Consider the following 12,755-nt stretch of genomic DNA (forward strand, 5'->3'; position numbering starts at 1 on the left):
GTATGAACTGAGAAATGGACTACTGCAATGGGCTCTACGTGGGGCTACCTTTGAAGGTAATCCAGAAACCGCAGCTAATCCAGAATGCGGCACCCAGACTGGTGACTGGGAGTGGCTGCCAGGACCACATAACATCGGTCTTAAAAGACCTACATTGGCTCCCAGTACATTTCCGAGCACAATTCAAAGTGTTGGTGCTGACCTTTAAAGCCCTAAACGGCCTTGGTCCAGTATATCTGAAGGAGCGTCTCCACTTCCATCATTCTGCCCAGACACTGAGGTCCAGCGCCGAGGGCTTTTTGGCGGTTCCCTCACTGCAAGAAGTGAGGTTACAGGGAACCAGGCAGAGGGCCTTCTCGGTAGTGGCACCCTCCCTGTGGAACACCCTCCCACCAGATGTCAAAGAGAACAACAACTTCCAGACTTTTAGAAGACATCTGAAGGCAGCCCTCTTTAGGGAAGCTTTTAATGTTTGATGTATTACAGTATTTTAATATTTTTTTGGAAGCCACCCAGAATGGCTGGGGAAGCCCAGCCAGATGGGCGGGATATAAATAAATAATAATGATAATGATAATGATAATGATAATGATAATGATAATGATAATAATAATAATAATAATAATAATAATAATAATAATAATAATTAATTACCTATGTGGACAATGAAATGGTTTTAGACCTCAGAGTCTCTATCTCCCTCCTCCCTTTCAAGGTGCTTGGTTCCATTCACTCTCCCCTGCCCCCTTAGTCCACATTCAATGCCATCCAGACCCTTTATGGGGCTGATATGAAGTTCCACGCCCTAGGGATCTTCCCCAAAGATTTTTGGAAACTCTTCCGATCTCGCTGCTCCTTTTAACAGCGATGTGCTTACCTGGCAAAGAGACTGAGACCTTTCAGGTGGGTCCTGCGATGCAACAGGAATTCTGAACCTCTCCTATTGTTCATGATGAGGATGAGGTCCTCATCTCCTGCCCGCCTGATGAGGCCTTTGAAAGTTTTCAAAGCAGACCTGCACACAGAGCCAAATCCATATTAGAATGGATTTCTTGTGCTGGGTTTACAGCAGTTCCTGAAAGGGGTGGGATGCATTACCTCAGTGATTTGGGTAGGCCATTGTGCCTCATAGTTTATGCTGGTAAAAGATAGCTGGCTCTCACAGAGTCCCGGGCACCACAGGGGTTGGGGTGCGGAGACCAACTTGTGCTGAAGTTGTTCCCTTGATCACAGCAATCCTGGCTACCGTCACTCACATGTGAACCCCACGCCGCTAAGCATTTCGAAGAAAACACCCATGCATTTTTAGGCTTTTTTCTGCACGCAGCCTTGAGGACCAGAAACTTGCGAAAGCACAGCCTGGCGTGACAATGCAGAAGCTGCCATTCTTCAATTGGAGGCTGTCGCTGTGTGTCATGTCACAAATTGAAAAGACAATTTCCCAAAAAACAACCTTGGGCCGGACGAGGAGCGAAGTCCGGCTCGGCAGGGAGCTGCGTGCATGCATCCGGCCGCCCTGGCTACAGGGCTACCGCAGTATCAGTCGACTCTGCCTGTGATAAACAGGGAAAATCTGGAATGAACCGAAGGAAGCGCACCTGAAAGGAGCAGGAGGGGTGGGGATTTCCTGGCGGATGCAGGCCGTCGTGTAGACATCCATCTCCTCTGGTGTAAAGTACACGGCGAAGGAGATCTGGCAGAGGACTGCTATGGACAGCGTGGTGAACATCTCTCTCAGCACCTCCCGGCAGGCTGGGGACGGGCGCCGCAAGATCTCATAAAACGCTGCGTTGGCCTGGGAGGTCGGTCAAGGCGCCTGATCGTACCTGAGCAAGGAGAGGAATTTCCCGCCCACTTCCCTTCCCACCCACGTCCTTAGGTGCCTCAAATGGTCACCCGGACGCCGAAGGGGCATCTCTGGGCTCTGTTTCATTTTGCCGCCTGAGGCAAGGGTGCCACCCCCCCCACCTTGCCTCCCTTACCGGGATCGTGTGGCGGCTTTGGGAGAGGAAGCCGGAATCTGCTGCCACTGCGTGACCCAGCAGTGGCAGGGGTGGGTGTTGTGCCTGCAGTGGCACGGCCCCATGGAAGTCCGCTGCCCGAGGCGGGTCGCTTCCCTCTGCCTCGTGGGCAGGCTGGCCCCGGGGATGGGCCTTGGTGATGTCACGCACAGGGCCGCTTTGCTCTTTGGGTGCTTTCTTGGGGGCCAGAGTCCTGCCAGCACTTACAGCCAAGGGTCGCAAGGAGGCCTTAACCCTGTGGCCATCCCAGTAGATCGGCTGCTCTTGCAGGATGGACTGCAGCACGCCCAGGACCTTCTGTGCAGTGTCGGAGAAGCAGGTTAAGCTGTTCCACATGGCGGAGGCGGTGCTGCGAGGGGGGGAGAAGCAGGGGCTTCGGTTGGTGCACAAAATGCATTCAGATTACGGCGAAATGAGAGAAAAGCTATTTAGACCAGTATGTGTGTGTATCTTCAATAGCACTGGCTAGGCAGTGATGTGGGACTTAGGACTGGAGGGGTCGTTCTGTGGGATTGGAGAAAGATGGAGCGTAACTTGTGAATAAATGTGATTTTAATTTTTTAAAAAGGAAAAGAGCATTGGCTGTCCTTCTACAGTTCTCCACGACCTATCGTTGTAAGCAGGGATGTTCAGCTCTGACGAATATGAGAGAGCGGAAAAGAGAAAGGTGTCTCTGCGTTGATGAGATGAGTGTTTGCTTGTCTCAAACTAGACCCAGGACTCAGCTATACAGCTGCAAACACAACGTTTTAAGTACATCATACATTGAACTATATATAAAAAATATAAAAAAGTCAAGTAGCACCTTAGAGACCTACTAAGTTTGTTATTGGTATGAGCTTTTGTGTGCATGCACACTTCTTCAGACTTTTTTTTTAATTTTTAAAATATATTTCTACTGCGTCAGACCAACACAACTACCTACCTGAATCATACAAACATGACACTAGATGGCAGTGATGAGCTTATGGCAAATTGAATATATTTTTCAAAACGCTTTTTAAAAAAAGCATTTTCAGAGTGTTTTTTAACGCGTGTGTCAGAGCTACCTCTAGGTCCCAGCTCACAGAGGACCAACGCTAGGCTGTGGTAATGTACAAAAGTCTTTATTGAAGTTCAGTTTCCATTTCAAAGCCACAGCGTGCAGCCCTACGTCTTAAACCTTAGATCGGTGAAGTCCCGTCTGAGCCTCCTCCCCTCTGACACCAGTTTAAGATCCTAGCCCTGCTCCACCTTTTCCGCTGCTCTCTCCTCCTCTGGGTCCTCCTGCCCGCTGGGGCATTGCCCTTTCTGGACTCTTCCGACGCTGAGTCGCTTAGCTCCTCCCCCTGCCTCCGGCGGGCTTTAGGACCCGGTTCCCAATCCTCATTCTCTGCTGTCCCGCGCTCCTGTACATTTGAACTTGCCTCTCGCGCCAACCCAGTGACCTTTCTCCTAACCGTTACACTACTTCTGTCACTGCTTCCCTCTTCCGGGACACTGGCCGGATCTGACCTCCCCTCCGTTGCCCGACTCTCCGATGGAGGCGTGGTCAGCCCTGCCTCGTCTTCACTCCCTGTTGGGGAATGCACTGGCCCCGATACCTGGGACCCTTCCCCCCCACTCTGCTCTGGTGGGGAAGCTGGTCCTGATTTCCAACTACTGCTCTGGGAATCCCTGCTGCCCCCTTGCTCCTGGGGCGTTCCCCCTGGGAACCCCCTACCCCTGGCCACTGGCGCCCCCTTCTGTGAATCTTCCGATTCGCTGGAGAAGCTCATGGAATCCCTCGGCCCACTGTCCTCTTCTCCTACGCTCCCCTCGGATTCTTCCCCTTCGCTCTCCATTTCCCCTCTTCCCTGTGCTTCTGCTCCTGAGCCCCTGACAGCGTGTCTAGATTCCACCCTGGTATAAATGAGAGATTACCTGGCAAAAGCAAGCTCACACCTCTCACTGAGTTTGTACACATACTTAAGTTTCATGCTCGTTTACAATTACATTTTGGAAATGATTCACCTTCTTACATAGCTGTATTGTTTGATACTTTCTGGACATCCCATGATCATATTACAAAGTAGTTGTGTTCTGTGTTATAAATCAAGCACTGCTAGGAGTTATTTCTTTTTGTTTCCCAATATATTTTTATTGACAAAAATTCGGTGTGGCGTAGGCAAATTTGTACAGTGGTACCTCGGGTTAAGTACTTAATTCGTTCCGGAGGTCCGTTTTTAACCTGAAACTGTTCTTAACCTGAAGCACCACTTTAGCTAATGGGGCCTGCCATGCCACCGCTGCGTGATTTCCGTTCTCATCCTGAAGCAAAGTTCTTAACCCGAGGTAATATTTCTGGGTTAGCGGAGTCTGTAACCTGAAGCGTACGTAACCTGAAGCGTATGTAACCTGAAGCGTATGTAACCCGAGGTACCACTGTATTCTGAAAGTGTGGCCCAGAGAAAAAAGTTTGAGAACCACTGATTTAGCCAGTACGAAAAGGATTTTAAATCAAACATTTTTATCCCCCCGTGCATCCCGCTCACCTGTCACACTGGACAGAGCAGGTCAGGAGGGTCTTCACCACGTCCTGAGGGCGGCTCTTCCCCAGAAGCAAGAGGAACCGGAAGACTTCCAGGCGGGCCTGCGGGTCTCCGATGTGCTCCAGACTGAAATACATGAACCTGGTGGTTTTGGGCACCTGCGGGGGGAAAGAGGAGGGAAGAGGTGACTGGGGAGAGAGGAGAAGGGGGAACAGGAGGCTCCAAGGCAGCGTACCTTTATGAAAACGGGCTGGGGATCCCTCAGCATGGCTTTCAGCATCAGGATGGCAGCCTTCGTGTGGTACAGGTTGTCGTCCCTCATCCCCTTGATGGCTGCTAGGAGGAAGTCCATCTGCTCGTCGGCATGCAGGCATTTTTTGAATTTCTGAAAACGGAGGGGGTCCGTTGAAAGCCTGGTGGCGGTTACACCAAAGAGCTGGGATCCACCATGGTTGGGATCATATCTTGGGATCAGCCGACTCGCTATGGGACCCTCCTTAAGATCAGTCGGTAGAGCATGAGACTCTTAATCCCAGGGTTGTGGGTTCGAGCCTCACTTTGGGCCAAAGCTTCTTGCATTGTAGGGGATTGGATTAGAACGGGGTTTCCCAAACTTGGGTCTCCAGCTCTTGTTGGACTACAGCTTCCATCTTCCTTATCTTGCAGGACCAGTGCTCAAGGATCATGGGAGTTGTACTCCAAAAAGAGCTGGAGACCCACGTTTGGGAAACCCTGGACAAGAGGATCATTGTGGTCCCTTCCAATTCTATGATTCTGATGCTGCAGAAAAGGTTGCAGTGCTCTCCTTATGCATAGGAAAGACCACAGTGCAGTGTTAGGGCTTGTCCACACTTCTAACCAGTGCTAAAAATGGAGGCCAACCAATTGACATTTGCTCCGATTCAGCAGTAAAAATTGATTTTACTTGGGGGAAAGTTGTGGGGCAAATGGATGTGTGGATGAGCCCTCTGAGTGGGGACTGGGACTAGGAATTAAAAATCTGCAGCATTAAATGGTCCTATTCAGGATTTTTACCTGACAGCCAGACAGCCAAGCCATTTATTGGATACTCCATTGCATCCCCTCTCCCTCTATTTTTTTTATTTATTATCCCTGCTGCCCCCACCATCACTCAGTTTTCTGAGTGCTGGGCATTTTTCATATTCATTCATTCTTTTTTAAAAACTCTCTCATTGAAACGATCTCAGATACAGCAGTGGAGCAGAGAGGGACCTTTGAAGAGCCACCGGCAGTCAAACACAGTCCTGGGCTCAGTTATACGATCACTAGCTCAAAACCCAGGTGTGCCCTTGGCTGCACGGTAAACACCAAGACACAGCCCGTCCTGCCTCTCTGCCTGTGCGCAACTGGATGTGCTTCCTTTTTAAAAACAAAATAAAACATAATTTTATTAATCTAGATTAACTGGATGGGTTTCCAAACTCCTGTGTTGGTTACATTCGTTTCAGTTGCACCTGTAAAACAGGTCCACGCCCAAAATTGCCAGGTGTGAGGAAGACACACGTTGGAGCTGGTGAGAAGGGTTTACCATGGTGGTGGTGCTGATGTCAGAGAACCAGGCCAGCCAGAAGATCTTTTCCTCTTTCCAGTCCTGCATAAGCTCCATAAATTCTGTGTCGTTCTCAGGCTTCATCAGGCCTCAAGAAACGTACAAAGAAACCAGAGATTAGATAGATAGAAAGATAGATATAGATACAGTCATACCTCGGGCTAAATATGCTTCAGGTTGAGCGTTTTCAAGTTACGCTCCGCGGCGACCCAGAAGTAACGGAACACGTTACTTCCGGGTTTCGCTACTCACGCATGCGCAGACGCTCAAAATGACATCATGCGCATGTGCGGAAGCAACGAAATGCGACCTGCGCATGCTCAGACATGCAGTCGCGTGTTACGTTCTACTCAGGGGCTCCGGAACGGATCCAATTCGCATCCAGAGGTACCACTATATAGCTATAGCTGTAGATAGATGCAAAGAAACTCAGATATATACGGTATACCTATAGAGAGAGATATATATAGATATATAGATATACAGTGCTGCACCCCCCCACACATAGGTGCCAATATTCACCATGAAATGTATTAGTGGTGGGACAGTGGCCTTTGGAGGTTTTGAAGGACCACGCGACACGGATTTCCCCAGTGGGTCACCCCAACGGAAAGTGGAGCTGGAGGAGTTGGGGGTCAGCTCAAGGGCATAGCTGTCAACTTACAGATTTGAAAATAAGGGACCAGCAGCCTTGAAAATAAGGGACCTGCAGCCTCACCTGTTCTAGGCACTCCAGTCTTCCTGTCCTCCTGCAGTCTGGTCAAACTCATGCTGGGTAGCTTCAAGAACACTGCCCAACCAACTTTGTAACCAGAGGTTCAACTGAATAGAATCTGAATCACATGCACCACAAGGCCTATGCAGCCTCAACTTAAGATGGCTCCCTGGCCTGGCTTTGCACTGCAAAGTTTGCAGCAGCACGTGCAACAAAATTCAGCATTCAAAAAACCCCTCAGCTTGCATTAACTAGCCACACACAAGGCATGCAAGCTCCACCCCCCAGTCGTTCTTAGACTTCTTATTGGGTGAGCAACACAGCCAAGCAACACAGTTGGAGCCTCCCTCCTCCCTGGCCGGCAGGGAGGGAGGGAGGGAGGGAGAGGAGCTGCTTCCTTTGAAATTTAAGGGACATCATTTAAGGGACATCCATCAATAAGGGACAGCAGCGGGACATGGCGCTGGAATAAGGGACTGTCCCTTCAAATAAGGGACACTTGACAGCTATGCTCAGGGGCCATGGGCACCCCTAAGCATGGTGCAGGGAGGGGATGGAGGAGCGAAAGGAGGCCGCCCAAGATCCTTCAGGCCGGTCAGCAGGGAAGCTCAGACCCGGACCCTGAAGGTGGCCCTCCAGGGCTCTCCACCCGGCCCTCAGAAAGGCAGGGTTGGGCTGACAGACAGCCTGGGAGAATAGCAGGAGCAGCCATGAAACAAGCCTCCACCAGCCAGGCTCAGAAGACGAAGCCACCCTTGCCAATCTGAAGACGCTCTAAGCCAGCGGTTCTCAATCTGTGGGTCCCCAGATGTTGTTGGACTACAACTCCCATCATCCCCGAGCTCTGGCCTTGCTAGCTAGGGGTGATGGGAGTCGTAGTTCAACAACATCTGGGGGGCCCACAAGTTGAGAAAGACTGCTCTAAGCGAATAACCTTTTTTGCTTTATCTCCTCTGGCGGGACATCCAGCTTCTCAGCTATTGCCAACATGCTAACCCTTTTATTTCCCTTTCCCCGCCATGAACCGTCTTGGGGAAATCCAGCGGGTCCTTGCTCTTACTCTTCTGGTGAAGGATCAGGGTGTACAGGCAGTGGAGTGCGTCGGCCGCCCAGTGGCACACGCTCTCGCTGGAGTCCTTGCTGCAAAGCGCCAGGTGCCCCGCCAGCTTCCCCATCTTGAAGTCCTTCATTCCCTGCAGGAGAGAATCATTCTACTGTACCCTATTTTCTGCTCCTCCTCAAGTGTGGCAGCCATTTTGTGTCATGCCACGCACCCCGTGGCAGCCATTTTGTGTCATGCCACAAACACCACAGCAGCCATTTTGTGCTGTGCCACAGAACCCACAGCAGCCATTTTGTGTCACACCTCACAGCAGCCATTTTTTGTCATGCCACATACTCCATGGCAGCCATTTTGTGCCATGCCATGCACCCCACAGCAGCCATTTTGTGTCATGCCACGCACTCCACGGCAGCCATTTTGTGCCATGCCATGCACCCCACAGCAGCCATTTTGTGTCATGCCCCCCACCATGGCTGCAGTGGGGGTGCAAAGAGAAGCAGGCCTTATTCAACCTCCCTATGGATTTGGACCCTGCTGCCATGATATCCTCAAATGCACCCCTTTACTCTTTCCTGTGAAGGTGGCACACTGACATGGGCTACTAGAGAATGTTATTTTACGGGGTGAAACTTAATTTTTTCAGATTCCTTCAGTGAGGGATCTTTTAAAAAATGGGTTTGGGTGTGAGGAATTCAAATCTGCTATTATTTTTGTGACTGGACAACATTTAGCTTGGCAAGTACATTTGAGGAAGAAGCACATAAACGGCTTTTGGAAAACCAAAGAATTTTAATTTTACCTTCTGAAAATGCCAGGTATTGCTTAATAAAAATAATAATAATGCAATATTAATATATAGTATAACTGCAAGTACTTGGCAATCATTTCTAATGATTTCTATGCAATTTTACTCCCCAAGCAAAACTAAATTATATTAATTTAACCAAAATATATTTTGAATTCCCAAGTCCTCCTTCAGTGTCACAATTTTTTAGCACCCCCATTTGGGGAATTTGAAAGTTGAAAAATCCAGCATGTCCTAATGGGGGTACAGCTCAGTGCCGCAGGCAATCTTTGCACTAAACAAGTCCTCATTCCTTACACATACATAAATTCCTTCCCCCCACAACCCCCTGGACTGTCAGTCATCATGACGGGCATTTTGCCCCTGATGACTGATGTCAGCTGAGCTGGGAAAGCTCATTCTGAAAGGGAACTAGTTCTAAACTTGTTCCATTATTTTAATGTTGTATTTTATTTTTGTTTTTAAGTTGTAATCATTCATCTTGTTTTTATTATTGCTTGTAAGCCGCTCTGAGCCCGGCCTTGGCTGGGGAGTGCGGGGTATAAATAAATTATTATTATTATTATTATTATTATTATTATTATTATTAATCCAAGTTTGGCACGCCCGTCCCTTAACAAAGTGAGCAAATTCAGTTCATGTTGAACTCTCCGATTCTGTGATTCTATGATTCAACAAACAGTTCAAGTTCAAATAATCCCAACCATGCAGAAGGTTAAAAGTTGCTGGGCTGGAGTGTAAAATCATAGAAGCATAGAATTGTACCTAAGAACATCAAGAAAGTATCTTAAAACACGTGCAGAGAGTGAATTGCTCCATTTACAGTATTTCCTCCCAGCAGATGAAAGCACCAGTCTGAAGAGTAAGAAACAAATGCAAGAGAATGAGCTTCAAACCAGGAATCATTCAAAGTCTTCCTCCAAAAGGAACTTAATTCACATAAATTCAATATGTGCAGTTTTTAGGGTTGCCATGTGTCCTCTTTTTTCCAGGACATGTCCTCTTTTTCATGATTCGCCATAGCGATCCATAGCTAAAAGTAAAAATCTGAAAATGGGTCCTCTCTTTTTGCTCTTCAGAATATGGCATCCCTAAAAACTGCAGGTGAATTGTTCAGCAGTTATGGGAACTACATTCAGGTGTAGTTTGGAGGTTTTCTGAACTACTTCCACAAAACAAAAAGAATTCCTTCCAGTATCTGAAGAAGTGTGCATGCACACGAAAGCTCATACCAAGAACTGACTTAGTTGGTCTTTAAGGTGCTACTGGAAGGAATTCTTTTTGTTTTGACTATGGCAGACCAACACGGCTACCTATCTGTAACTACTTCCACAAAGTTTGCTAAACCAAACCAGCCCTGGGAATGGGCGACTGAGCCTCACTTTGGGTGTGCAATGGGACGTGATGCAGCAGACTAGCTTGGTGATTCTGGACAAGGCCATGATCCGCTCCTCGACGAACGGGGATCCCGTTTCAGGAAGAAGGAACTGGAACGGCAAAATAAGGACGTCATACTGCAGCAGAATCCATGGAGGTTTCATGAGATGCATTCTTGTAGAGCACAAGTGGGAGCTGCAACCCAGAATTGCAGCGTCAAGTGCTCTAGGGCATTTTGTTCTATTCCCCCTCCAACCTGCTTCCAAATTTCTCTCCACAAGGTCTGCAAGCATTACAAAGCCCCCAAGCATGCCCAGTCCTTTCTGGGCTGTTTTCGGGAAGTTCTCCCCCTCAGGGAGTTCTGTTTTTTGGTTTCTGCATTTCCATCTCTCTGTGTAGCTGTTTTGGCTACACATCTCTCTTTATGAATGGGTGGTGCTATTTTGGCTGCACATGTTCCTCCTATACTTATACTATCAAAGAACTGTAGAGTCAGAAGGGACCACAAGGGTCATCCAGTCCCACCCCCTGCAATGCAGGAATCTTTTGCCCAACGTGGGGCTCGAACCCGCAACCTTGAGATTAAGCGTCTCATGTACTACTGACTAAGCTAGCATCTTATGTTTAAGGAGCCCCCAATGATGTAACCTTTCCTCCTAAGGGAGCGGCTCCATCCAGTCTAGGCCATTTCTGCCCTATCTCAAGGATATCCTTTTTGAGGTTTTCCTACGATGGTTTTCCCACAGCCAAGCAGAGACACAATTACCAAGGCAAAGTCATTCTTAAAGAGCCCAAGGCAGGGTCAAAACGGGCAAACCATAAAGCTGTGGGCTTCTTGTTATGTATTCAGACTGGCTGCAGTTCTCACTCTGGGCCACCAGTATGCAAATGAAGGATTGAGAGTTGCTTTCACCGATTGGGCAGCTAGTTGGAATTTGTTACTGTTACAGGTTATTGAGCATTATATAAGGCAGCCAGCTTCACTGTTGTTCAGAGAGACTTAGAGTACAGCAGTGCTAAGAGCTGTAATAAAGAGCTGTTGCTTAAAAGAGCTGTGTCTGTTGCCCATCTTCCCCACTATACCACACTTCTAGTGCTAATCTTTCCTTGGGCTCCATTAGGAGGAGTTTTTAAGGGCTGTTTTCATCGTTCGCACTCACATGTACGTGGGTCGGCTTACTCACCATGAGAGTTTCTCTTATCAGGGTCGGGTTGTAGTGATGTTGACCAATGTAGCCCACCTTACTGCTGTCGAGGTTTGTGCTGATGAGGTCTATGCAGTCCAGGAACTTGACCTTCTCAGGTAATTCCTAGCCTCCCCAACCAAGGACAGGAAGATGAGTTCAAGAAGGATTAGCAAAAACGGCAAGCAGGGGGGCCACTAGGTGGCGCATCAGAAGATGGCTGACAATAACATCTCTCCGACCCACACGAGGTAATTTGGAGGCTATGATGGGGGTAATTAGCCTCCTTAACCCCACCAGGATTGTGGTGGGGTCAGCCCTTGCCTGCTGTGCCCTATACCACCCCCGAATTTGTGGGGGTGGGGGTACTAGGCACAAAGCCCTCCTGTGGGATTTTCGGCACTCCTCGACGCCGTCCCTGATACACGCCGCTGGTTGCAATGATCTTTAAAAGAAACAATTTGGACGAGATTAATTGCACATACATCAAGGAAAAAGGGGAGTGAAGACTGCTGACAGAAGAGATCTCTGATAACAAGACAACAATAAAATACGAGAAGATACGTCAAGAAACGGTATGATAAATGACTGAGGGGGAGAAAAACCTGCCTTTCCCTTTTCTATGTGATTTAACAAGAATCCCCCTCCCCTAATGAGTCAGAAATTAAGGACTTAAGCTGTGGATTTAAGGCTGTGTGGAGATAAACTTTCGATCCAAAGCAATGTTTCAGGATGAAGCTGGAAAGCTAAGAGTTTTGGAATGACGCAGGTAAAAATGCTGTCGCCATTTTGTGCGGCATTGTGGGAGCTCTTGGGTCTGGGAGGAGTAAGGGAGAAACAGAGTTGTTTACATATCGTGAATCAACTTTTCGGTGGGACTTAAGAGCGACAAATGCCAAAATTTACGATGGAAAGAGTGACGTTATCTACGAAGGAGATATATGGAAACCATCTGGACTTAGTGGAGGAACAGGAAATCCACACAGGAATATAACACTTGCTATCGGCTTAAGGAGACTAACAGAAGAGATCGTAAAGGAAAAAGAGAAATGATACGAACCAAGATATGATGTGGCAACACCAAGATAAGACTGGATAGAATTATGAACTTTGTTTGGACTGATTGGGACTGATTTGGACATTAACGCAGTAATAAGAAGATGATCTGAATCCCCCTTTGGATCTTGAAGTATGGGTTCTGTGATGGGATAATGAGCTGCTTGTGCGTAAAAGCTTGATCCCGCTGGGGTTTGGCCGGTCATCCAAACCCAGGCACTAACGGAGCCCCCAAAAGCATGACTCCGTCAGTCGCTGGTAGAATCTGACAGTGGGCGTCTACGGAACTTACGCCAACATAAAAGCTGTTTGACTGACATGCGCTTTCGTGACTCTCTGCGTGACAGTTTCCGGCGAAGGGAGGGAATTCCTAAAGGGGGTCTAGTTACCTCTTCACTATTCTCACTAGAAGCGTCTGAGAGCCTCCCCTCCGCTGTAACTCCTGCACTCCCCC

At 48.3% G+C, this 12,755-nt stretch overlaps 1 protein-coding gene across 11 annotated transcripts in view; it reads right to left on the bottom strand.

Moving 5' to 3' along the window:
* The window catches only part of LOC310844798 (maestro heat-like repeat-containing protein family member 7), a 41,449-nt gene that overhangs the window by 19,730 nt on the left and 8,964 nt on the right, over nucleotides 1-12,755 (bottom strand). For 8 of the 11 annotated variants that reach the window (XR_014564327.1, XR_014564328.1, XR_014564329.1 and 5 more), the window contains 9 exons: nucleotides 11,246-11,371; nucleotides 10,067-10,171; nucleotides 7,877-8,009; nucleotides 6,081-6,190; nucleotides 4,767-4,916; nucleotides 4,535-4,689; nucleotides 2,229-2,370; nucleotides 1,599-1,795; nucleotides 878-1,015 (listed from right to left, as the gene is read on the bottom strand). Coding sequence is in view for 8 of the 11 variants with exons in the window: in XM_083739407.1 (XP_083595533.1) it covers nucleotides 878-1,015; nucleotides 1,599-1,795; nucleotides 2,229-2,370; nucleotides 4,535-4,689; nucleotides 4,767-4,916; nucleotides 6,081-6,190; nucleotides 7,877-8,009; nucleotides 10,067-10,171; nucleotides 11,246-11,371 (1,256 nt within the window). In the remaining 3 variants the exon portion in view is untranslated. Of the gene's footprint in view, nucleotides 1-877; nucleotides 1,016-1,598; nucleotides 1,796-2,228; nucleotides 2,371-4,534; nucleotides 4,690-4,766; nucleotides 4,917-6,080; nucleotides 6,191-7,876; nucleotides 8,010-8,036; nucleotides 8,141-10,066; nucleotides 10,172-10,827; nucleotides 11,222-11,245; nucleotides 11,377-12,755 lie in introns of those variants that run through there. The other 3 variants (XM_083739409.1, XM_083739403.1, XM_083739404.1) reach the window with 3 other exon arrangements.

The sequence above is a fragment of the Podarcis gaigeae genome (assembly GCF_964106915.1).
Source record: "Podarcis gaigeae genome assembly, chromosome: 5".
In the NCBI taxonomy this organism is placed as follows: domain Eukaryota; kingdom Metazoa; phylum Chordata; class Lepidosauria; order Squamata; family Lacertidae; genus Podarcis; species Podarcis gaigeae.